We start from the raw sequence: 25,147 nt of genomic DNA on the forward strand, positions 1-25,147 counted from the left end.
TCTTTTGCCCTTGATTTTCTTTCTTAGATTCTTTAGTGGTTGAGGGTGAGAGGTATAGCCACCATGGAAGGAAATTAATGAGTGTTCAATGGGGGGTGATGTGAGGACTTGGACAATTGTGAACCACTAGTCCATTTCACAAGGCACGTGTTTTTTTCTCCAAAAAGAATCAGCGTTGCTCAATGACTTAGCTATCGATATCTTTTCAAAATTCTTGTGTAAGAAAAGTCCAAGGTAAATTAAGAAGAGTGAAGAACAAGGGTTTGTTTTGTCTGTATTACTGGCTAGGTTTTCTTCAATCGTACATACTACATACCTATGGCTTATCTACTTTTTGTTTCCGACCTTTTACTGTTACCCCTAGTTGTCAACAGAAAAATGGAGACCAAAACCAAGACCCTATGTGGTCCTCACCAATTTCTCTCATATCCTATTTACCCTTCTGGTTTTTACTATTTATATCAAATATTTATGGTCATGTCTTCCATATGTAACTCCTGAGTCTTTTTTTTTTCTCAGAACTTTCTTCTGGATCTCTGAGGAATTTATGGACGCAAGCAGGTCTGAGGGAAAGAGAGTCTTGAGGTACAGCGAGGAGGAGGAAGACGAAGAAGAAGAAGAAGAGGAAGAGGCTGAGACGGTTTTAGGAGACGATGGAAGGAGGAATAAGAGAGTAATGAGAGATCTCTATGGAAAGAAAGGGTCGAAAGCTGGAGGCTCAATGCCACCTTCTTGTCAGGTGGATAACTGTGATGCTGATCTAAGTGAAGCTAAGCAGTATCACAGAAGACACAAGGTTTGTGAGTACCATGCCAAGGCTCATTCCGTACACATGGCAGGGCTGCAACAAAGGTTTTGCCAACAATGTAGCAGGTCCTGAAACCCTAATCTCTTTGAAGCAGAATGAATTTTGTGAATCTGATTATGCCTTTATATTTATTGTCTGCATATCTTTTATTCAAACTTAATCTTAGCTGTGAACTGCCTGAGGGAAAAATGGTTTGATTAGAATTTTGTTAGTTATATCTATATCTTTTCAAGCAGCCCTAGTTAGTTTGAGGAAGGGAGAAAAGAAAACCCTTCAATTTGAATATGGGGCATGATTGGAGGGGAAATGAAAGATGTGCTTCGGCTTTGTGTTGTTGAGTCTTTTGCCAAGCCTCACTCTCTGCTTCTTTTGTTTCTTCCTTCAATTATTTACCAAACTTGGCTGTAATAAACAGTTCCTTTGTATTGCTGTGTTTTCAAGAAAGATTTAGCGACTCAAAATGGAAAAAAAAAAGAAACTTGGCCATTGAGGATTCTCCACATTACCCTGATTATAGAATGTGAAATTTTATAACATTATAGAAAATTAAAATCCAAGGACGAAATTAATATGCTCAATGGAGTCAAAACATTTTTCTCTAGGTGGCCAGCTATTTATATTCGTCAATATATATCTTAACTAGATATTAGATATATTTTTCTTCTTCTGAATGATGTTTACCAATACAATAGGATGGATCGAACTTTTACTTTTGATCATTTTTAGATTTGGAATCACCGTTTTGAACTTAAAGGTTGACAAAACTCATTGGGTTTTATTGGTTAATTTTAACCAGTGGCATATTGTTGACAAAACATGATTTAGGGTAACACCCATTTTATCAAAACAAGAGTTGTTCTTCAGTTTTGATGCATTGATAGTATAATTACACTAACCCTCTTCTAGATGATAGGGAGTATTTGATCCTGTCCTGCATGGTGTAAAGTAAATCAACTGAAAAACATGTATTGTTCTAGATTGCAGAAACTAACTTTTCTTCAAAAATTCTGTTTTTCAGATTCCATGAACTGTCTGAATTTGATGAATCGAAAAGGAGTTGTAGAACACGGTTGGTTGGTCATAACGAGAGGCGACGCAAAAATGCAGTTGACTATCGTGGAGATTAATTTCTTCTTTTTGAACGATGAACATTAATAAACCTTGAGGCAAGCATGTGATTGAAATAAAATTTCCCGTTGAGATCTTGAAACTCAAATCATTCTTGCTGGCCTCTAAACATGCTCTCTATCTTCTGTCAATATTTTCATATGCTACGATTGTTGCTGTTGTAAGTTACAACTATGGATGATTAATGACATCAAATTTTACTATATTTTGGCTTGAGAAAAATGGAATACAGGGATTTTAATTGAGGTCCATGTGTTTGGTTGAAAAATAATAGTTGAGGAGATTTTAGTTCCTCCAATACGGACAAATTTGGAGGAGAGGAAAATATCTTAGTTATGTCAGCGAAAAAGAGATAGTGATACAAACCAATTCCTTTTTCAAACATATTTATTATTCACGTCATATATCTTTTCTTTCATTAAATTTTGTTAGGGTGCACTTGAAATATAGATTAATGCTTTAGATATATATTATATTATATAAAGCTAATTACTCCTCGTTCTTATCAATATTGATTTTGTTTTAAGATAATTTAGAATAGAACACAGTTGAGGTGTTGCTTATCGAGAGCTAGGTATTACTTATCAAAACTACATGTCGTCTATTGAGAATTATGTATTGTCTACCAAGATTATGTGTTACCTACCACCACTAATGGTAAACTATTTGACTATAAGTCGACTTATCCAATTACCTTTCGGACTACCAAAGCTAATGACGTACTACTTGTAACTTAGCATAATCTAGATCAAATAACTTGCTCATGAGATAAATGGGTCACTAAGTCACCTAGACCCAATTGTCTTATAAATAATAAAATCATCGAGGTAAATATTTATTTTCATTATTTACATCATTAACTGCTATTTGAAACACTTGACTAACTTGGACATTAGAGTGTTTTCTGTAAGCATACTTCCTCTCGGTTTTGAAAAGACAAAGACCTAGAATATCTCGGGTGGAAGACATGAAGTTGGAATCACACCTTTTCTCGGTCTAAAACTACCTCCAAGCCCTAGAAAAACTTGAAGGGTCTTCATAAGGAATCTCAGCCTTGTAAGAAAAATTAGTATTCATTGTGGGGCTGAGATATAAATTGTGAAGAAAGTGTTACATGATGCCTACGAGAAGTAAGATAACAAGTACAAGAGAAGTTGGAAATCCCTCTAGTGAGATGACCATGCTAATGACAATGCAAAAGGACTTTCATGCAATCTGGACCTTATTCAACCTTTAACATATTTCAACCTTATTCGACCTCTACCATATCTCGGCTTTGTTCGGCCTCAGCACATCTCGGCCTTGTTCAACCTCTGCGTATCAACCTCAACCTCTTTGCCTTGATATCTTAGCCTCTACTTATCGGCCTCAACCTGTTGGCCTCAACCTCTCGGCCTCAACCTATCGGTTTCAACCTCTATGTCTTGGCCTCAACCTCTCAGCCTCAACCTCTCAGTCTCAACATATAAGCCTCTACATATTGACCTCAACATATCAACCTCTTCATGTTGGCCTCTCCCACTCGGCCTCAACCTCTTGGCCTCAACCTCATAATTGCGAAATCTATCAACTTTTTAGTCTTGATAACTTCGTCTTGTTCGGACCCCATATATCTTGAACATTTCGACCTCTACATCTCTCCGCCTTTTTCGACCTCGGCATAAACCTCATAATTGGATCATATAGATTTAACATAACTTAAATATTTTGTATTAGCATATATATTTAGGATCATAGTGTCTTCTTCTTTAAACAGTATTTTGTCTTGTGCTTAACTTAAAGTACCAAACATAGTTCAACGACTTGTACGTGTTTTTCTCTTGGATGGTATTACTGGCTTACCACACTAAGTAAATAATTAATGTATAATCTTATGTGTGATAGATAAATTAGTTTTCATATCAATATTTGATATTGACTATTTTCTATGGAATAATTATCTTCATGTTTACCTTTATGATCCAATTCAAAAGGAATTCTCAAGATTATACATCCTAGTTTAAGTGTTACTTTGAGGAGATCAAGCATATACTTGTAGATGAAAATTTCATTTAAATAAGCAATTTTTATTATGAAAAAATACTTCCATTTTTTCAAGTTTTTCATTTCAAAATAACTAGCAATTTTTTCTTTAAAAGAATTATTTGTTTCATCTCTTCTTCCATAATCATATTATCCGCATAGACTAGTAATAGAACAAATTTAATTGTAGCAATGTTTTATGAATATAGTATCTTCTCCTTGAATTTTTTTTATATCATAAGAAAACAATTTATTACCTAAATCTCTCCAACCATACCTTGGAGATTACTTAAGACCATACAAGATCTTCTTTATGAGGTATAACTATTCCTTATACTATGAGTTTCAAAACTTTGACAAAACTCTTCATGTAAATTTATTGCTCTAAAGTTTCACCAAGGAAGATATTGTTCTCATCTGATTGGTCATTATGCCAAAAAATCATTTTTATACAAATTAAAAAAAGTGTTTTATACAGGTTTTCAAACCATATAGAAGCAGGAGTATAGAAAATATTCTACTTTTTATATCGGTTCTGAAACCAGTATAAAAAGTACACTTTTTATACCAATTCTGAAACTGATAAAGAAAGTTCACTAGAAGAGGGATAAAGTTGTATATGATCAAAACTTTTTATACCGATTAGAGCTCCAACCAATATAAAAAGTTTGACTTTTTACATCGGGTATGACTTTAATCGATATGAAAAACATAACTCTTTGTACCGGTTAATGTTACAACTGGTATAAAGAGTGACTTTTTTTTCCAATACCAAGTTTGTATGTTCGACGATCCAATACAAACCTGCATAAAATTCAATCCTAAAACAAACACAAAATACAATCTAGATATATATACAAGGAACAAAATAATCAATATACTTCCAATTATTTACGCACCAAATAATAGTTCCTAACCTCAATGTATAATAATACATATAATATTTACCTAACATCATCTAAAAACACTTAAAAGAAATACATCCTAATGCTTCTGATAATCTTTCAGGACCTCTTGCTCCATCGGAGATGCATTATCGAATATCTACACAAAAAACAATTTAAGTCAAGTTATAATGATAAGGACTTAAGATGTTAGCCATAAAATGTTTACGTTAACAAATTTCATGATTTTCTACCACCGCACCACTTTTTGTACATGATGAATTTCAACTGGTATAAAATGTTGCTATAAAAAGTGTTTTTGCCCTAGTGGATATAAATCCTAATTAAAATGTTCTAATAGAGAACAAATTGAACTATATCCATCTTTACTACAAGAGAAAATGTCTCATCATAGCCAATTCCTACAAGTTTTAATGCATCCCTTTGTAATGTATTTATACATGTATATTGCCTTATATGACTTATATTTTTTGTAAATATCCTTTTGCACCCTATAACTATTTGGATTAAATATGTTTTTAGTCTCATAACTTTAATTAAAAATTGGAATTAGTTCCTTATTGAAACTTTGACCCAATTTAGTCCTTCAACTTTAGAAATGTATGGATTTAGTCTTTTTAACCAAATTTTGTTAAGTTTATTTGACGTTTCAAACGCATTTCATGATAGTATTTAAGTTGTTTACACTATTTGACATATTTTTTTCTTCAATGTTAGTTGAAAAATACATTTGAAACCTCAAATAAACTTAAAAAAGTTTGGTTAAAAGAACTAAATTCACGTTGTTCTAAAGATGAAGGACTAAATTAGTCCAAAGTTTTGAAAACTTTTAACCCTAACAATTTTATCTCTTGATTTTTTTCATAATTTATCATGTTGAGTTTCTTTCTAATGCATTCATTTCATCTCTTATTGTTTGAATCCAATATTCACTTTTCATCACTTTTAATATTGAGGTACAATTTTTTTCTGACATTAATAAAAATAATAAAACTTTGATATTTACATGAAAATTTTGGCTGCAAACAATAAGAGATGAAATTGGTATATTCTCAATAAGAGTTTCTCACTATTATTTTTAAGATCTTAATTTCGAGTAAAAATATCTCTTCTTATTTTGAAGTCAAAATGAATTATTTTTTTATTTATATTCTCTTAAAATAAATGGGTAAGTTCAGACCCATTTATGGTGGATTTATATGTTAAACATGGAGCATGATACAAAATTAGATATGATAATGATAGGAAGGATAGCTTCTCCGTTTCAAGTGATTTCTCGCATTGAAGTCCATGGTTAATAGTAAATGATTATGATATGTGGAAAGGCAACCTTAAGGTGATAATGACATAATAAATGTCAAGAAGATACTATTTGTATTCTTTTTTGTAAGCTTATTGAAATCAGAAAAGAAAAAAGTTACAAATTTTCAAATCTTTTCTAAGTTTTTAATCACATGCACTAGTGCAAATATACGAGTTAACATAGAAAAAACGTAACCTATGTTAAGGAGGTGCCTTTACTTTCCCATTGTTCTTGTAGCAGTGACCTATGTAGTTTATTTTAATAAAAGAAAGTTATGGTTTCTATGAACCATAACCATTAGAAATTATATGCTAAAATTTTGAACCGTAATCGAAAATGATTATTTTATATTATGTCTTGATAGACTGAGTTTTTAATAGTAGTCTAATATCTCAAAAAATTGTAGTTGAATGTCCTCACTGGTCGTGTTATTTGTTCAAAATAATATTTTACATAACTTTTATAAAATGTAAGAACGAAATTGGTATATAGTTCAAATGAAATACAATTTTTAAAAATAATTTAATATGAAAGACATATTTAATCCTTTTTTATATCAATAAAATTATTCACAGATTTTATCTTCATTTCCTTCATTTTTCACTCTCTCATATCACTTCTTAAGTATTCTTGTAATCATTATCCTAAACTACATTGATGTTGTACTTGTATAGCTTGATATACGCGAGTATCAAAAGATTAACTTCCCAATTTATTTTATCTCCATAGACTCTTTCAGTTTATCTCAACATGATTTCTATGGATGAAACTATAAAAAGATTACAATTTTGAACAATCATATTAGATTACATTATATACACAGTCGATTAAGTCATGTTTCACCCAACATAATTAATTATATAATATAAAAAATAAAATAATAACATAATAATAATATAAAAAAATTATAAAATAATACAAAAAAATTAAGAAAAATAATAGTAATAATATTATTAAAAATATAAAATAATAATAAAATTGTAATTTATTATTCAATTATAATCAATTTAAAGATAATTGTTTATTTTATAAATTGTTTTAAATTTATTGTATTAACTAAATCATTCACAAACTTTTATTTTTAGATTTTTTTCACTTCTTACTTTTTTTTCTTGGATCCAAACATCATGATTCAAAAGCAACACAAAATGAACTCATGATTCAAAATGAGCCTATTATAGAGTAACCACAAGAAGTAACATTAAGGAGTTATGAAAGAGGAATAAATTAGTTGTTTTGAACTACTATACATGAGCTGGGACCTAACTAAACATTTTGAAATATATAAGAAAGATTGTTAGGTTTATTAATAAAGTAAAATAAATGTTCAAAATAGAAAAATGTTCAATATCACTCGTGTTCAATATTTTAAGAATCACTTGGAATAAAAACAAATGGAAAAAATTATGTATGCCTAGATCTAAACTCAATTAGACATAAGCCATACAACTAGAATGCTAAGAGGAACCCTCTAATAGAACATTGAAAAACTGTAAAGAAAGTTCTAAGATATTAACATGGAATAAAGAATCACATGATTACACATAGAAGGTTTGACCACTCATGGCTATGTATTTATTTTAGGTGGAAGAGCAATATCATTAAAAAGTTCTGAGCAATCAATTATTGTTGTATCTACATTGTAGCTAAATTTGTAACATTTTTTAATGTCATAGGCTAAAAACTTTATTTCAAGAATTGGAATTGTCATATTGCTAGGCCACTGAAAACATATTTTAATAACTTTACAATAATGGTTTTAGCCTAAGAACTTGCCAAAATTCATGTGAAATTTAAGGGATAAAATGAAAATTCAAATTCAAATGAGATCTAGAATATTCTCTTTATTAGGCCGAGATTTCAATTACATATATCATGGTTGCTCCATGTTTTCCGTGTCTTGCTTTGGATAAACCTTTGTCCTTTGGCCAAGAGTCCTTTAATTTCTTGGCCTTTGGTTTATTTGCTAATTGAAACTCAATTTCGAATCCAAAATACAATTACAAATTTAAAGAAAATAAAATCTACAATTACAATTAAAAGAAAATACAATCATACGAAATTATATTCTAATATACAGTTTACAAGCAAAATATTTTATTCTCCAATAACAATACTAATGTTGTCAAGATCATTTTCAACCATGCCCTCATCCTATTACTTCAACTCTTATGATAAATAACCCTTTAACAAAAACTAAAAAGATTACCTCTCAATACATTTATTGAGCACGTTTAAAATATAGATCTTATGGTTATAAATGATGGTTGAGTATTGTGTTTATTTCGAATTAAATGATTGATAATTTTAGCTCATTTATGACATATTTGTGTTCTTAAGTTTGCATCCATATTTGTATTAGAGTAATGTAATTAAACGCGTTGAGTCAGTTATCAACTCTAATTAAATTTATTTACATGAATGATAAGTTTAATTTCAATTTGTGGTACATGGACTGAATTGATAGATGTACAATTATCATTTCTCATTCTTAATTATGATAAGGAATGATTTAGTTGGACCAATCCAGAATACTAATCAATCAAATAAGTGGGTCATAACAGAATGAAGTCTTTTTTTCTACTAAACGTGAGATTACTAATCTATATTAAACGTATGAACTCATGTTGTGGAGAGAGATCATAAAACTGATAGTTTAATTGTGCAAAAAGGTGGGTTTTTCTGCCTTGGCCATGCCATACACTTCCAAAAATATTCAACTTCAATGGCTATTAACAATATTATTTTATGCCAGTGATAGAAATGTTCTATCCAAAAAATTAGAGGGTAAAAGTCATGTAGAGGACAGCTAAAATCAAGGCCCCTGATTCCAAGTTCTTTAACCAAGCTCTCTAATAAAAAAGAATTAAATAAGCGGCTTCAAATGCAATGCTGAATGATGTCCTAGTAAAAGAAAAGAGAAATTGAAAATTAGAAACTTTTCCCCAGAAAAAATGCATTCTACTAAATCATTATCTTCTCCAAATCTTAGCTAGGGTGAGAAATAGCTTTTGTGAAAGTTACCTGAGATTTGCGGTATGATCAGCAATTTGGTAGACTGTACAAAGATAATGCAAAAAGAATTACCATTTGATGCGTATCAGAAAAGAAAGGTCATCATATCATAATTGAAAGGAACCAACCTTAGTCACGCCTTATGCTTAGCATTTTCAATGCTAACTCCCACGCGACAATTGTTGCAGCATTAGCAGGAAATGCTCGACTTATAGTAGGACCTAAACCTGCATAGCACCCCTTAAATCCAGCCCTTTGGTAGACCTACAAATAAAACCACTTTTGGTACATTGTTTTTCTTAATATATAAATGATTGGCAATTACAGAAACAATGTAGAAATATTTAGAGAGCTTACTGAACTCAAAACCCGAAAAGGATTTCTTGGACAGTTTTTGTCAGGGTTTGTCTGAATTAAAGTCTTTGCCACGTCAAGAGGCAAAACCGTCAACCAAAACTGGTATAACAATCAACAAAAATCACAAAAAGTAACAAAAGAAGCTTCAGTATGGTTAATATACATAGCATAGTAGTTGCCAACTACAGTAGAAAAAAACATGTTTAGTTATCAAGATGCTTACACCAACACCACCAAGACCTCCAGCAGCAATCCCGATTCCAATATCAACCAGGTTGCTGTAATTGGATGAAGAAACTTTGATATTTGAATGCATTTGATGACGCACATATTCGTAGACACTCATAAAGACAGCATTCCCTATAGATTCTCTAAGCAATGTTGTACAACCTCCACGAAAAATTCCTTTCACCTGAAGGGAATACCGTCAGGTATAACACATTAATCGTGGTTTTGCAGAATGTTAAAGAATTTTCTCACCCCTTCAGTTTTTACTGTTTTAAGAGCACAATCAAGGGGACTACTGTATCTACTGGACTTGGGAACCAAAGAGTCGGTGCCTTGTATCTGCATCCTACACTGTAGAAATTCAAATTTTGAATTGGTATGGTTATTAGAGACAATAAAGGTACCAATGGCACAGGATCACTTTACCTTTATCAGCTCTGTTGGACCTAACACAAAACTGATGATGGCACCACTATAAGCTGCAGACGGTATTATTACTTGCGGCTGTGGTTCCCCACTTTGAACTCCCCCCTAGATTAGTTTAGGTAAACAAAGGAAAAGATATGAACTAAAGCCATACTAAGATTAATGATAAATCACAAATGATACTCACAAAACTAAAAAGATTATAAAATTCATCTCATAAGGAGTGTGCTAATTGATGCAATGTCAAATCAAGATAAACATCATTTAAGCCATTACAAGCACACCTGAAGGTACATTTTTGTCTGGGAATAAATACCAAAAAATAGTGATCCTTCTACTGCCATCCCAACAAAAGATGATGTTGCTCCTCTATAAAGTCCTTTGATCTGTAAGAGTTAGTACAAAATTACATTTAAAAACTCTCAAGTCAATTCCCTTGACATCAATGATTAAAACTAAACGCAAAAACATAACATATTGTTAGACATATTTAAATCATTTATATACCTCTAGTTAATGTTTATGCCTTTGAGACAGTTACACATTGGCATAATATGGATCTCTGTATGCCTTTGGGAGAGTTACCCATTTACATAATGTCAGTCTCTGTGACTAAGTTCAAGAATTCCACCATTGTCCCTCGGACCCATTCTTCATAATTAAATTGAAATTCAACACAAAACGGGTCCATGCCTTATCTATCTACACTTAAAGCCAATACACTCTTGCGTGATTGGGTCCCCAACTAACAAGCTATCAGCTTAAGCTTTTAGGAGAACAACTCTTGGACACAGCAATTCAATGTAAGACCAAATAAAGTATATTTAATCTTACTTCACTTATCACCTAAAATCTTCAGTATAATAAGACATACTTTACAAGTTAAACCCATTTCTAAAGTTTGGCTCAGGGATCATAAATTCTAACTCTCTTCAATTTTGGAGGAATAACGTATCATAAAACAAAATGTTAAAAGTCACAATGAAAAAAGCATCAGAACAGAATAGAAAGGAAAATAGTAGATTTAACATATGTAGCTTCTTAGTTCTGACTTTACAGTATAAGTGATGTCAAGTATAGCAAGATTTCTACAAATACTTAACAAAATATTACATAAATAGGTACTAAGAAATACAATCTCCGATTCAGACATGACATCATTTCTTCTCATGGAACATAACTTTCCACAGACAGGACACAAATTTCAGATGGTCAAATAACTTCGTTTCTTATGGCCATGATCACAGTTGCAACTGGGGTCATCCCTTAATTAAATGATGTGATGGTCCTGCAATTAGTATAATATTCAATCCAAATTACCCAAATAGAATTGAGTACTGGATCCACTACATGCCTCGTAAAGATAAACTACACCTGACTAGACCTCCAGCTTTTACACATAAGTAAGCATATGAACAAGAATTGATACAATTTAGCAGTAGTTTCATATGCTTATGATGAATTTGAATAAATAACCCATTGTTTTTATCCTTTGGTAGTTGAGTCAAATAGCCATACTCCTTCTGTCTTTAATATCCTAGCAGTGCAATGTAATCCATTTCTGTACTGAATCATATGTGCTTCTGCATTGTGCTTTTGCAGCATCACCTGTTAATGGGGAAATAATAGTTTACTGATAGGCCACAATTTTAAAAGTAGATAACTAAAACATAATTAAATACAATAAAAACCATCCAAAAATCACGAACATGCAATGAAGAAACTAAAATAGATATAGTTACAAGTATGATGGATAAAAACATTGTAGAAGATCATGAACCGAATAGAATGACAAAAAGTATGGCCGATTTCTTACAGCAACTAAAGAAATGTGATCAAGGAAGATCGTTCAAGATAAGGTATGTTTGTGTTCACTGCTGCATAAACTTAAAATTTCAGAAAATCTCACCATTTTCACAGCTTATTATTGATATTATCTCGTAAAGTGAATTAGTTGAGTAGTCTAATGTTAAGGGTAAGGCAAATTTCTGTAAATATGGATTATATTCTCTAGCTTACATATATGATATTGCTGATCAAGTTATTACATGCATGACATTTATGTATGTTATAATTATATGAGTTAGTGTCATTCCGTGTTTAGTTGCAAGTCACATTCTGTTCCTATAGTCTTGTTCCTGCTCGTATACCACATTATTTAATCACACACATACAGAGCAAGCAAGAGAGACAGAGAGGGACAGTTAAGTTCATTTGAGCCCCTCATGGGGAGCCTAACTATCATTATCTATCACAAAAGCACACAAATTGATAAAGGAAAGCAGTGCAACAACTTTCACATGCCAAGGAGATGGAAAAATCATTATGTTTCTTTCCTAGATCACCTAAGTAATATAACTTCCTATAATTTTCTTCATTATTTGTTATGGGGATAAGCTGCACAATGGTAAAGTCGCCACCTTGTGACCTAGAAGTACAGGTTGAGTAAATCTTCCCAGTCGTAGCCAAGTATGGATTACAAGAGCATAAATGTATTTTTCGGTTCATAATACATTGTAGGATGAAAGGGTCATGCTAGCCAATTATAGAAAGCCTAATGATACACTGACTTAGCCTATTGAGAGAAACCAAAGAGCATCTCACTTTGGAAATTTTAAGAAGGCTTTGGTTGCAAGATTGAAATTACATTGAAACTTTTGATTTGGTTCCTCTCAAGTATAAAAAATTACAAAATGAGTAATGTTTAGGGTACTTCCTTGGTGGACTTAAACCGGAGATCAAGCACCAGATTCATAGTTTTCATCTCCAATCCCACATTCAAGCCAAATTCACGAGACAGAGAAGAGTTGACTGAATCACACATAGACAGTAGACTATTTAGGGGGCAGAATTCTAATTGGCAACAAAATAATGTAGGACTGCTTGCAAAAGGTGTCATTTCATCAGGATGGAAGTTCAATACCCGAGGTGCTTCTTCGAAATCACATGGAGGTTGGAGCAATGGACAGAATCAAAGCAATTACATGTCAAGTTTGGATAACACTTTCTGACATTGATGATTTTACAATAGGCGGTAATGATGAGATTAGGGGCAGTGATTGGCAGAAAATAGGAGTGGCTACATCCTGTAACTATGTGCATTGTTTACTTCAGTGATGTATATAAGATCCGATAGTAGGCAGTTATTCCGTTTTAATGAGAAGGAGAAATTAAGGGAAATTCGTATAGAAAAGCCAGTAGAAAAAAGGTTAGCGGCGAAGTTGTATTTGGAAGTTCTTCAAACAATGTTATTCTCTATAACAGTTGTTACATTTCTCGGACAACTTCTGTTATTTCTGCTTAATCGGTGTGCCTAAATACCAAATTTCAGTGTTCATCATGTGCTTATTTCATGAGTGTAACAACCACCATTTTTTTCACCATTAATATCATAATACTTATACACGCTTAAATTATTTAGAAAGATTAACAAATAAAGCCCGGACATGAATTAGACAAACAGTTCAAGAATAGATCTGGATCATCATGTCATCCCTAAATAGAACATAAGTTACCGTTTTTACCATCCTATTCAAAAACCAGCAGTTGTCAGTAAAAAGGCCAAGAAAAGTAGAACTTGGTCGTTAAGCTAAGTAATACTGACAAGCTCAACACAATCCCTTATACCATACCCGCTTAAAAGTTAACGGCAGTCTCAATCAACCAATAAACAATGAACAATGACAAAACTAACCACATTAAGTTTCAGCACGAAAAAAATTGACAACGAAAAATGAACTCTATGGAAAATTGAGATCTAAAATTGTTTTATGCTTGCTCAGAAAAATGGACAGTTGAATTAGAGCACCCCATTTTAATTTTCAAACTTACATAACATACAAAAGTACCAAACACCATTTTCAACAGCCAAGAACAAGCATTGGGCAGAACAGTAAAACACTAAAATAAAAAAGACAAGTATCCAATAATGTTGTATCAAACGGAGGCGCTAATGACAACCAAACGGGTCAATAAAAGTTGATAAAAATTTAACCTTGACGGTGTCAAAGGGGTGGCCAGAGGCTACAGCGGCAACACCAGCGAGACAGCCAGCAACATATTCCTTGTACCCTGAACTTGAAATCTCCTCCATAACTCTCACTTGCTTGAACCTAGAATTGGTTCTATCAGACACATACGAACTTCGTTGTTACTATCCGAACCAATTATCTCCGCGTGCTAATCGTTGACCGCCAGAGTGTGTAAGAGTTAATGCCGCGGTAGCTGAAAACACTGTTGAGGTTTCTGAGGCCAGTTTCTCAACGAAACAAGGATGGTGATGCTAGCCCTGTGACCAGAAAAAAAAAAAAAAAGAAAAAACCATCACAGCTGAGGGTGAGAAAGAGTATTTAAAAAATTAAAAAATATATAAAAATTAAATAGGTCTAAAATCTCTAATACATCTTTCATTTTTATTTTAAGTATTTAATAATTTATGCTAACATTAGATATTAGATATGTACTAAATTAAATAGTTTAATTGAAGTATATTATGATATTTGTGTCAGTTTAATTATTATAAGACACTTAAATCAAAGTATTTAATTTATAAGATATATGTTTTTAGTATAAATTATTAGATAATAAAAATTTATTTTGTATTATTAGCGAGCTTTGGAAATAAATCCACACCCATCACGGGATCGTAAGTACAAGAGGGTGACTAAATTTAAAAAAATAAAGGTTTAATACCTCTTTTGGTCCCTCGAAGGGGCCAAAAGTTCAATGTGGTCCTACGTTTTTTTAGAAGTTCAATGTGGTCCCAACTTTTGTAAAAAGTGTGCAATTAAATCCTTTTTGGTAACGACGTTAATTTTTTAACGGGCCAGCTGACAGGGTGGACTAAAGTTTGCTACGTGGCTGTGTGAGGGTAATACGTAGCTGTGAGAGGGTAAACGTGTGCATATTACTGTGGTTAAGAAATCAGAGGTTAGGGTTTGGGTTGCAGAGAAATTGGTAATTTGGGATTTATCATTGTGGAGGAAGTGTGTTGAAATCTGAAGCGCGAATTGGAAACCGCAAATCTGAAGCGCAAATTGGAAATCGCAAATCAGGTTAGGGTTTATGTTTGATAATTTTATGAAATGTAGTTGTTGTATATGTTATCACTGTTGTCGCTTTATAGGGGGTTTAAGTAGGAGTGAAAAGTTGTCTTGTTTTGATGGTTGATAGTGGTCCCATAGATATTAGTTTAACTTAAATTAGTGGTCCCCGTTTGCATTTGCAGGGTTCGGGTAGGGATGTGTAATGACATGTTTCAGGTTGTGGTCCATCATGGTGGGACCTTGATCAAAGAAGTCCCCTTTAAGTATATGGGCGGGGAGATAGTTTATTGGGACGTAGATCCCGATAAATGGTGTTATTTTGGAGTATTAGGTTCACTTAAAGATCTGGGTTACATGGAAGTAAAAGAATTATATTACAATATCCAACATGTTTTACATAAGCTTGATGATGATAAAGGAGTTATGAACATGATGAAGGTGGCATGAAGGTGGCTAATTATTTGGGGAAAGTGAACCTCTATGTTGTGCATGGGGTGGAAGAACCAGCTATTGTAGAAAATGATGAGAATGAGATTATGTACCTACGTGAAGGTCCAGCAGAGAGTGGTGAGGGTAGTGGCGTTGGAGGAGAAGCACATGTTGAGGGTGACAAGGAGGATGCTGAGAATGAAAATGTCTGGGAGGATGACAAGGAGGATGCAGAAGATGTTGAGGTTGCAGTGGAGGTTGACAATGAGGACATAGTTGAGTTTCAAAGTGAAGAAGTAGTGGAAGTGGATAATGTGGATGAAGTTGAGCTTGAAAATGATGAATTAGTGGAAGTGGACATTGAGGATGGAAGGGAGGTTGAAAATGAAGAAGAATTGGAAGTGGACATTGAGGATGGAGGGGAGGTTCATACTGAAGAAGAATTGGAAGTGGACATTGAGGATGGAGGGGAGGTTCATACTGAAGAAGACAGTGATGATGAACCAGAAATGGATGATCTGAGTGGTGATGAATATGTGGATGCAGACAATGATCAAGAAACCCAACAACAATGCAGGGGTTTGTCAGATGATGATGATTGGGAGTCTGATATGCTTGTAACTCCTGAAAACAGTACAAGTGAGGAGGATGACAACGAGGACAGAGTATCTGTGAGTGGTTTCTCAAAATATGCAAAACAGAAGTCCATGGCAGATTACAAGTGGGAAGTGGGCACCATTTTTAGTGGGAAGGAAGACTTTAAGGATGCTATTAGAAGGTATGCTGTTCAGGCTGGGAGGGATCTAAAATTTGTGAAGAATGATAAGCGTAGGGTGAGGGTGCGCTGCATGGGTGGCCAAGGTAAGTGCCCATGGGTAGCTTACTGTGGGTACTTGCCATCACGCAAAATTTGGCAATTAAGGAAGATAATTGATACTCACGGTTGTAGTAGGCAACTTAACATCAAACTAATGAATGCTCAGTGGTTGAGTCAAGAAATAGATAGGTCTTTAGTTGACAATCCTAATTTAAGGGTGAATGATATTCGTACTAAAGCATTAAGAAAATGGAATACAAATGTATCAATATCCAAGGCACGAAGGGCAAAGTTAATTGCCACAAGACAGGTTGAAGGAGATTTCAAAGAACAGTATAAAAGAATATACGACTATGGACATGAGCTGTTGAGGTGTAACCCAGGTTCAACAGTGCAGATTAAAGTTGACTCTCATAATGGTGACTCAATCTTCCAAAGAATGTATGTTTGTCTGAAAGCTTGTAAAGATAGCTTCATCAGTTGTAGGCCCATTATATGTTTAGACGGATGTTTTTTGAAAGGTTATTACAAGGGGGAGCTGCTCACTGGTGTTGGTAGGGACCCAAATGATCAAATGCTACCCCTTGCCTATGCAGTAGTAGAAGTGGAGAACAAAGACAGCTAGACATGGTTTTTGCAATTATTAATTCAAGACCTGGGGGTAGTCAAGTATGTGGGGGGGGGGGGGGGGGGGGGGGGTGCACGTGGATGTCAGACCAGCAAAAGGTAAATATACTACTTATATTCAATTTTAGTTAATGCTTTGTTAAAGGATCTTGTTTTATGACTAAAATTAATTGTGCAGGGGTTGGTCCCAGTTATCCAAGAGCTTCTGCCTGGGGCAGAACAAAGATTTTGTCTGAGGCACCTGTATGCAAACTTTAGGAAAAGGTTTGGTGGTCAAATTTTAAAAAATCTGATGTGGAGAGCTGCCACAAGCACATATCCACAGGCTTGGGAGAGAGAGATGCTGAAAATTAAAGAAGTCAATATTGAAGCATATAAATACCTCATAGGCATTCCCCCGAGGTAACCCATTAGCCATTACATACAATTTAGTGTCCCTGATGCATTGTAACCCATTTGAGAAATGTTTTGTGCAACAAGTTTTGGTCAAGATCTCGCTTCACAGGTCAAGCAATGACTGATACACTAGATAACAACATCAGTGAAGCTTTCAATAGTGTTCTTATTCATTCAAGAGGAAAACCTATTATCACCATGATGGAGGATATCAGAGTTTATCTTATGAAAAGGTGGGCCACCAATAGAACCAAGGTGGAATCTATGGACTTCACAATATGCCCAAAGATAAAGAAGAGACTTGAGAAGGAATGTAGTCTGTCAAGATTTTGGGTGCCAAGGTAATCTTATCAATTTATTTTATATACATGTTGTTATTTATCTACATTGTTGATGTGCTTCATTTCTTTCAGCTGGTCTGCACGAAAGATTTTTGAGGTTAGACATACTTCATTAGTTGGGAACAAGTTCACACTGGACCTGGACACAAAGGAGTGTAACTGCAGAAAGTGGATGATTAGTGTCATCCCATGCTGTCATGCAATTGCAGCAATGAACTTCTCCAACGTTGATCCACAGAGTTATGTCCCCACTGTGTTCACAAGATCCACCTATGAAGAGGTGTATGCGTCCATAATTTTTCCACTCAATGGCCACCTACTATGGGAAACCACAAATTTCAATGATGTACTACCACCACTGATGAGGAAGATGCCCAGGAGGCCAAAGAAAAAAAGGAGGTTGGAAGCATGGGAGCTAACTAAGGATGACACTCAAATGCGTGTTGGTGGGCATAGGAAAAAATGTAGTATTTGTCGTCAGAGGGGGCACAACAAGAATAACTGTCCTTTAAAGCCCCAGCCAGCAGAAACAACACAACCATCACAGCCTCCTCCAAGTTCCTCGACCACTCAACCATCACAGCAACCAAGTCCCCAATCATCCCGGCCAATAAAATGTAAAGTCAGAAGAAAAGATACTTAGATGAATTGGGTTATTAGATAGTTAACTTACATGGTGGTGTAATATGTATTGTTTGTTACATGGTGGTGTAATATGTACTGTTTGTTACATGGTGCTGAAAATTAGATACTTAATTTACTTAGTGAACTGATGTCTTTATGTCTTTGTTTTATGTGTCGTAATGAATGAAAGTGGTTTGATGATGTTACATGGTGGTGTAATATATACTGTTTGTTACATGTACTGTTTTATGTACTTAGTCAACTGATGTTTTGGCCATTATTCATCATCATATGCATTATTGGGTTGACCTATGTGAACAGTTTTAAAGCAAATAGGGGACTGATTTCAACATTTTTAAAACATAAGAGGGACTGATTTGAACATTATACCCTCAAATTAACTCATTAAAATAGTCAATGGAACGTAATACATTGAATTGCATAATTGATCTTACACCTTTCAAAACATCGGATGTTACAATCTAACTAAATCAACCTAAACAGAACCTGAACATGACAAGGCACACCACAATACACACACACAAAGCTACAACTAACATCTTCATCATTTTCTGCAAGTCCTTCACTGCATTTTCAAGCTGACTTATCCTCCTCACCATTGTGCAATCTTTTTCATCAACGTTCTCTTCAACACACCACTTGAAAAAGTTACACGAGTTGCCAATTGAAGATCCACCCTGTTATTCACCAAGTTAGGGAATCTATCAACAAATGCATCAATTCAAAAAAACATTAACTCAAAAGGGTATACTTCAAACCTTTTAACGTGGACAACCCCAAAAATTTCTCCCAGCATTCTTCGTAGTTCTCGCCACTTTGGTAACAGCAACATCACCACAATAACAAGTAGGGATTATCCCACCTCCTCTCACACCACAACCATGGGACCACCGAGAAGATCCTTTGCCCCAACTTTTCGAACACGACGAACACCCTTCGGAAGAAGCCATTCGTATCTCAAAGACCAATTTCTCTACAACTCAAACCCTAACCTCTGATTTCTTAACCACAGTAATATACACACGTTTACCCTCTCACAACCACGTATTATCCTCACACAGCCACGTATTACCCTCACACAGCCACGTAACAAACTTTAGTCCACCCTGTCAGCTGGCCCGTTAAAAAATTAACGCCGTTACCAAAAAGGATTTAATTGCACACATTTTACAAAAGTTGGGACCACATTGAACTTCTAAAAAAACGTAGGACCACATTGAACTTTTGGCCCCTTTCGAGGGACCAAAAGAGGTATTAAACCAAAAATAAATTATAACTTCGTAGTTTCTTTTCATATACTTTTTATCAAATATGAAAGTTGGAACTAAATTTTAAATTATTAGAATAATTATGATAAAATATTATCATATTAATAAGCAGATAATAATCCTAAAAGGTGTTAATAAACATTGTACACATATATATATATATATATATATATATATATATATATTCTCTCTAATCTTATGCAAAGCATTAAAAGATATCTCAAAACTTTGTTGCACAATAATATTCATATGCATTACACCTTATATGAAAACCTTACATGAAAGTAATTATCATTACATATTAAACCATTTTGCAATTTTAAGTGCTTACTCAATTTTTTGCAACACCTTACTGCCATTGACATTGCGTAATATGATAGTTACCAAGCTTTAGAAGTAATTACCAAGCTTTCTTACTTTTTCTATCTACATCACTACCATCATTTTAAATCACCTATATTCTTGGTGGTAAAAGAATCATTCTAATTATAATTAATAATTTATACATCTAAAGTTTCAAAACTCATCTTGTTCTGTCACGATTGACAACACAACAAAATATGATAAAAGTAAAGGACCTTCCAATAAATTTATTACTAATATGTGATGGCTTTTAAACTACCCAAAGGGGTTTTTTTTTTATAAATTTAAATATTCACATGAATTGGTAAAACTGCACTTGAGGGTGGATGATGGGAAAATAAGAACTATTATATTCATCAGATACACAACAATTTAGAAATTTATATCTTTTGCATACTTATAAGAGCTACTAAAGTTGTTAATTTGACCCAAGATCCATGGATTAATCCTATCCCACCCTTTGCAAAAAACCTTTCTAAGAGGTTCCATTTGATGGAGGCAAAAAAAAAGTCTCAGTCTCGAAACCCTTTTAAAGTGGGTTATGGTCAAGGTTAAGATGAGTTTGCCCTCACTACAATACTTTAATTAACTCTTAAAAATAATACCTTAAATCTAGGTTGAAGTTGTGAAAAAACACTAGAAAATGGTTGAATAGTATTTTCATAACTCTTTTATTTTTAGATATTCTTTTTTGGCTAGAAGGTTGATCTTGATGTACATAATAATAAAATATATCTAAAAGAACTAATGATCACTACTAGATGACCAAAAGAAACACTCTACTCCATCATCGTATTTTGCTAGAGATGCTTCAACACCTATCTCTCATATGTTTACACTAATAAAGTGATTATTTTAAGAGAAACAAACAATACACAAGAGACAACAGGTAAGCTAATGTGCAAAAAAGTTTTTATAAACAATTAAATCGCACCATATAAAATCTAAACATGAATTAAATACAATAAATCATATACAGACACATAAACAGTTAATACTAGACTCAATTATCCAGATACATGCATTTGACATTGAGATTCACTATAGGTGTGCACTTGTAGTAGTATTCATACTCTATAGATTCATAGATAAAGGAGTTATCACCTTACTACTCACAAGGTTAGTCCCCTTTGCCTATGACCAAACTAGTGTCCGGTGGCTGAGACCTATTACCATTCTTTCCCCCACTTCATTTCTCTATATGAGTTGAATGATTGATAGAATATCATAATACATCCTTGTTTAAACCCCAATGTCAATGCATACACAAACACATCACCACAAATAATTTCTTCTTGAAATTCTCACAAATCATCACCATACTTATTCACAATCATAATGATCACCACAAAGAATAACACACAATACTATAAGCATACATAAGTTCCGTCAAATATTAACAAAAGAAAAATAAAATAACAAACGTAGACATTGATGCTCAAAGCTGGCACTCATTGTTAGACTTCTTGCAAAAGGTGGCGTTCAACGACATAATCCTAATGCTCAGTGTCAAACTTTTCACGAAAAGTGTCGTTCGGCAATAGTTCTAGTGCTCAACATCATTATCCTTGCAAAAAGACTCGCTTAGCGAAACATATCTATTGTTCAATGTCTAGAACAAAATTGCTCTAGACCTATGACGAAAAATGGCGCTCAACGGTGCTTTGACGCTCAACAGTGCTTTGCCACCGCTGAGCATTCGCAAGTATGGTGCTCAGCGGTACAAATTTATCACTCAATGGTCTAGAGCTAAATGCTCTCAAACCTGCACAAGGAATTGGCGCTCAACGCTAGCTTGCCACTACTCAACGCTATATTAGATAATAGTAGAAAATTGAGTGATTTGTGAAAATGAAACCTATTCAACTTATCAAATTGATATTCATTTTTTAGTACTTTAGTCAAAAACAATTTTTAAGGTCCGAAGATATGATTGACTCAATTGATCAATTTCTCAATTCAACTCAACTTAACCAATTCCATAAACAACATGTAAAACAATCAATATCAACAAATAAACCAATTTCAGACAAATCAAACATGCAAATTAACATTCTTAAAACATTTATAACTTCAAAATAAGACAATTAGTTTCCCTTACTTGAAAGACAACCAAACAACTTGATAGATCTAAGAATACCTTCAAATACACAAGAAACTTTATATGCTCTTATGAACAACACAAACATGATTAGAGTAAACCATTAGAATCATTAGTCAGTAGAAACTCATAAAAATGACTAAAAAGGTACATTCAAGTGGAAAAAAGTTCACATGCAACATATAATAAAAAGATACCAAGAAAAAGGGCTAAAACTCATTCAAACGGAGAAACTGATATCGGTCCAAATTGAAGAGCTTGTTGTAAGGATCAATCACACAGTTTCAGTTTTTTAATCAAACAAGCAAAGAGAAGAATCCAAATCCAAGAGAGAAATAGAGAACTCTAAAAAAATAATTTCTAAAGAAATTGTGTTTTAAAATAATAAAACTCTTTCCTAACAAAACTATTTATATTAAAATATTTTGATATTAAAATAATTGAATCTTAAACATAATTTAATCACCATCACTGAGTGCAAAGTAACCAGTGAAAAATGCTTGGATTTGTTGTACAAAGGGTTGTTTTTAGGACTGTTAGGAATGCAAAGTAACCTCAAGAGCTCCTTAGTGTAAAATCTTTGTACATTTCGTGTTCCGATCTTAATACAATACAAATCTTCAATTTCTTTCTTCATTTCATGCTTCAATTTTGCAATCTTTACTGTTTTTACAAATTGATTCTTACTTTCTGCACTTCTTTAAATTTCTTGCATTTTAATTTTCTGATCTTGAGTTTTATTATACCCTTTTTATTTCTTGTATTACTTTTAATGTTCTTGTATAACTATCATTGCTTGTTAATTTCTTACACTTTCTTTAATTTTTCGAAGCAAGTTTATTTCTTTTTAGAGTTTGATTTTTAATTCTGCTTCTTCAATTTCACCCAATCTTTAATGGTTAATTTAGAATTGACTTCTTGAATGTGATTGATGGAATGAAATTTATAAACTCAACAAATTTGTGTTTCTGTTTTGGAATCCAAGGATGGGCCTTAATTGTCAAGATGTCTTCCCTGCACCCCATCAATTTCTACCTGCACTCTATCATTTATTGGAATTCCAGTTTTATCCTTGCTTGTTTTATTTGAAGTTGCTTCTTCCCGAAGACACTATCATACTGATATTTGTTGTGTTGGGGTTTGAGTTCTCCCGAAGCTTTGGTGAGGTGCTGGTTAGGTCCTCGGGAGATGCTGATGATATTACATAATTCATGAGGTTATTTATGACATTTCACATATTTGATGGAGGGTAGAAGAAATTTGACGGGTGTAGGAAGCAAATTTTCGTGGATCATTGGACTTTGATTTAGAATTTACTTTTCAAGTTATAATTAACATTTGGATGTTGCTCCCTCCACCACCACCCTATATTTTCTCCACCTGCCTACATTATTTTAAATACAATTTATCTTTAAGTTAAAAAGATTTTTACTTTTACTCTATTTTAAATAATTTGAAACCCTAATTTTACTTTCCCAGCACCCACCCACGAAACTCTCTTCCCCTTTCCCCATTTTCGTTTCACCTCCCCACCTCCCGTACTTCCATTCCTTTTTTCCCAATTTTTTTTTGTTTGAAAGCTTTCTGATGAATGCATATTTATGCCCACATTTATGTTTGAAAAATTAAAATTTTGATGGGATAATTGTGTTTAAATGGTTGATTTTAAGTGAATTTGTGATGATTGGAATTATTGGGTTTGGGAAAGAAAGAGACGTAAAAAGTAAGTTTTAGCGCATAAATTATTCTTGGATGTTCTAATGTTTATTTGTGCAGCTGAGAATATAAGTTTTATTGGTTCAAATGGCAATTCAAGGCCCAAAATCAGGTTTTATTTGGAAAATAATGTACAGATGGGCCAAACAGACAACTTTTACCCTTGCACCTCCTAAAATCCCTACATACACACCTATTTCGAAAACAGGCCAACAACCAAGCCCAAACACTAAGCCATTTCTACTACACCTCCCTAAGTTTCCTATACACATCCCTCCTAAGCCAAATTTCACCAGATCATGCCACGTGGCAATCCTCCACAAACATATCAAACCGTCCAGATAATGCCACATCAGTCATCCTTGCACTAATCAGTGAGCCAATCAGGTTTTGCCACATCACCACCCATGACACCTCAGCCCTAACAGCATCATCTTCTCGAAAGAAAAACCCTAATCCAAACCCTAGCCGCCACTGCCGTTCCGCCGTCAACGTCCGTCGTGCCGCTCCGTCACCGGACAGCCACTGCCGTGCCGCCGTCGCCACCACGCCGCGACCTCCGTTCATCTTCTCCCTTCTCGAAATCAACCGCGCCGCCACCATCGTCGGAGCACCATTCGTCTCCTCCGAAGTTGCGATTTCTTCAATCTCTGCCGCGTCGCAACGTCGCGCACCACCATACTTTTGCCGCGCCATCTTCATCTTCCTTCGCGCAAGGGTTCGAAGCCACCACGTCCACCATCGCCGAAGTTCCGATTCGTCTCCTTCGAAATCGTCACGCACAGCAACCGCGCCGCCACCAAACCCAGGCCGCTGTCAACCTTCAACGCACTCCACGCCAGCCGCCGCGGCAGCAAAGCTTCTCCTTTCTCGCCGGATAGCCACCACCATTCACGCTCATCACCATTAAGATCAGACGCGAGTTCTCCATGACCGCCGCGTCCCGCAAGCTTCTCGGAACCTAATCGCGCCTCCATCAACGCCAATCTCCATCCACCATTACCATAGCACCATGGAACCTGCATCAAAGCCAGACCTGCAAGAAAAGAAACCAAACAATCCAGTAGGCCGAAGCCTCCATGGTCTCGCACAGGGAAGAATGGGTTCTCTCTTTCGCGGCAGCGGCAAGCCCTTTCCCCCAATTTGCAAAACCCTAATTTTGGGTGGGAAAGGGCTGACACGTGGCGAGCTCCCATTGGGCGCGCCC

At 34.3% G+C, this 25,147-nt stretch overlaps 3 protein-coding genes across 3 annotated transcripts; 2 read left to right on the forward strand and 1 right to left on the reverse strand.

Moving 5' to 3' along the window:
• Nucleotides 1-300: 300 nt before the first annotated feature.
• On the forward strand, nucleotides 301-2,139 carry LOC108340286 (squamosa promoter-binding protein 1). The gene is made up of 3 exons (XM_052872556.1): nucleotides 301-406; nucleotides 520-873; nucleotides 1,827-2,139. The coding sequence occupies exons 2-3, from the start codon at nucleotides 548-550 to the stop codon at nucleotides 1,933-1,935; spliced, it is 435 nt and encodes a 144-aa protein (XP_052728516.1). The 5' UTR covers nucleotides 301-406; nucleotides 520-547; the 3' UTR covers nucleotides 1,936-2,139.
• Nucleotides 2,140-8,795: 6,656 nt separating this feature from the next.
• On the reverse strand, nucleotides 8,796-14,521 carry LOC108332852 (mitochondrial arginine transporter BAC1). Its single transcript, XM_017568153.2, has 10 exons — nucleotides 14,187-14,521; nucleotides 11,711-11,800; nucleotides 10,477-10,578; nucleotides 10,193-10,297; nucleotides 10,019-10,117; nucleotides 9,762-9,950; nucleotides 9,539-9,637; nucleotides 9,310-9,445; nucleotides 9,191-9,224; nucleotides 8,796-9,070 (listed from the first exon to the last, which is right to left on the reverse strand). The coding sequence occupies exons 1-8, from the start codon at nucleotides 14,283-14,285 to the stop codon at nucleotides 9,311-9,313; spliced, it is 918 nt and encodes a 305-aa protein (XP_017423642.1). The 5' UTR covers nucleotides 14,286-14,521; the 3' UTR covers nucleotides 8,796-9,070; nucleotides 9,191-9,224; nucleotide 9,310.
• A 1,159-nt stretch (nucleotides 14,522-15,680) lies between these two features.
• On the forward strand, nucleotides 15,681-17,108 carry LOC128195289 (uncharacterized). Its single transcript, XM_052872529.1, has one exon. It carries the CDS (start codon nucleotides 15,681-15,683, stop codon nucleotides 17,106-17,108), a length of 1,428 nt encoding a protein of 475 aa, XP_052728489.1.
• Nucleotides 17,109-25,147: the final 8,039 nt, after the last annotated feature.

The sequence above is a fragment of the Vigna angularis genome, chromosome 1 (assembly GCF_016808095.1).
Source record: "Vigna angularis cultivar LongXiaoDou No.4 chromosome 1, ASM1680809v1, whole genome shotgun sequence".
NCBI lineage: Eukaryota > Viridiplantae > Streptophyta > Magnoliopsida > Fabales > Fabaceae > Vigna > Vigna angularis.

Excerpts from the sequence above, each read along its gene's own strand:
- LOC108340286 (XM_052872556.1), top strand. The coding sequence starts at position 548 with ATGGACGCAAGCAGGTCTGAGGGAAAGAGAGTCTTGAGGTACAGCGAG. Across the intron at positions 874-1,826 it reads TTTTGCCAACAATGTAGCAG|ATTCCATGAACTGTCTGAAT; the intron begins GTCCTGAAACCC and ends TCTGTTTTTCAG.
- LOC128195289 (XM_052872529.1), top strand. The coding sequence starts at position 15,681 with ATGAAGGTGGCTAATTATTTGGGGAAAGTGAACCTCTATGTTGTGCAT.
- LOC108332852 (XM_017568153.2), bottom strand. The coding sequence starts at position 14,285 with ATGGAGGAGATTTCAAGTTCAGGGTACAAGGAATATGTTGCTGGCTGT. Across the intron at positions 10,118-10,192 it reads GTCCAACAGAGCTGATAAAG|TGTAGGATGCAGATACAAGG; the intron begins GTAAAGTGATCC and ends GAATTTCTACAG. Across the intron at positions 9,638-9,761 it reads GAGGTCTTGGTGGTGTTGGT|TTTTGGTTGACGGTTTTGCC; the intron begins GTAAGCATCTTG and ends TTGTTATACCAG.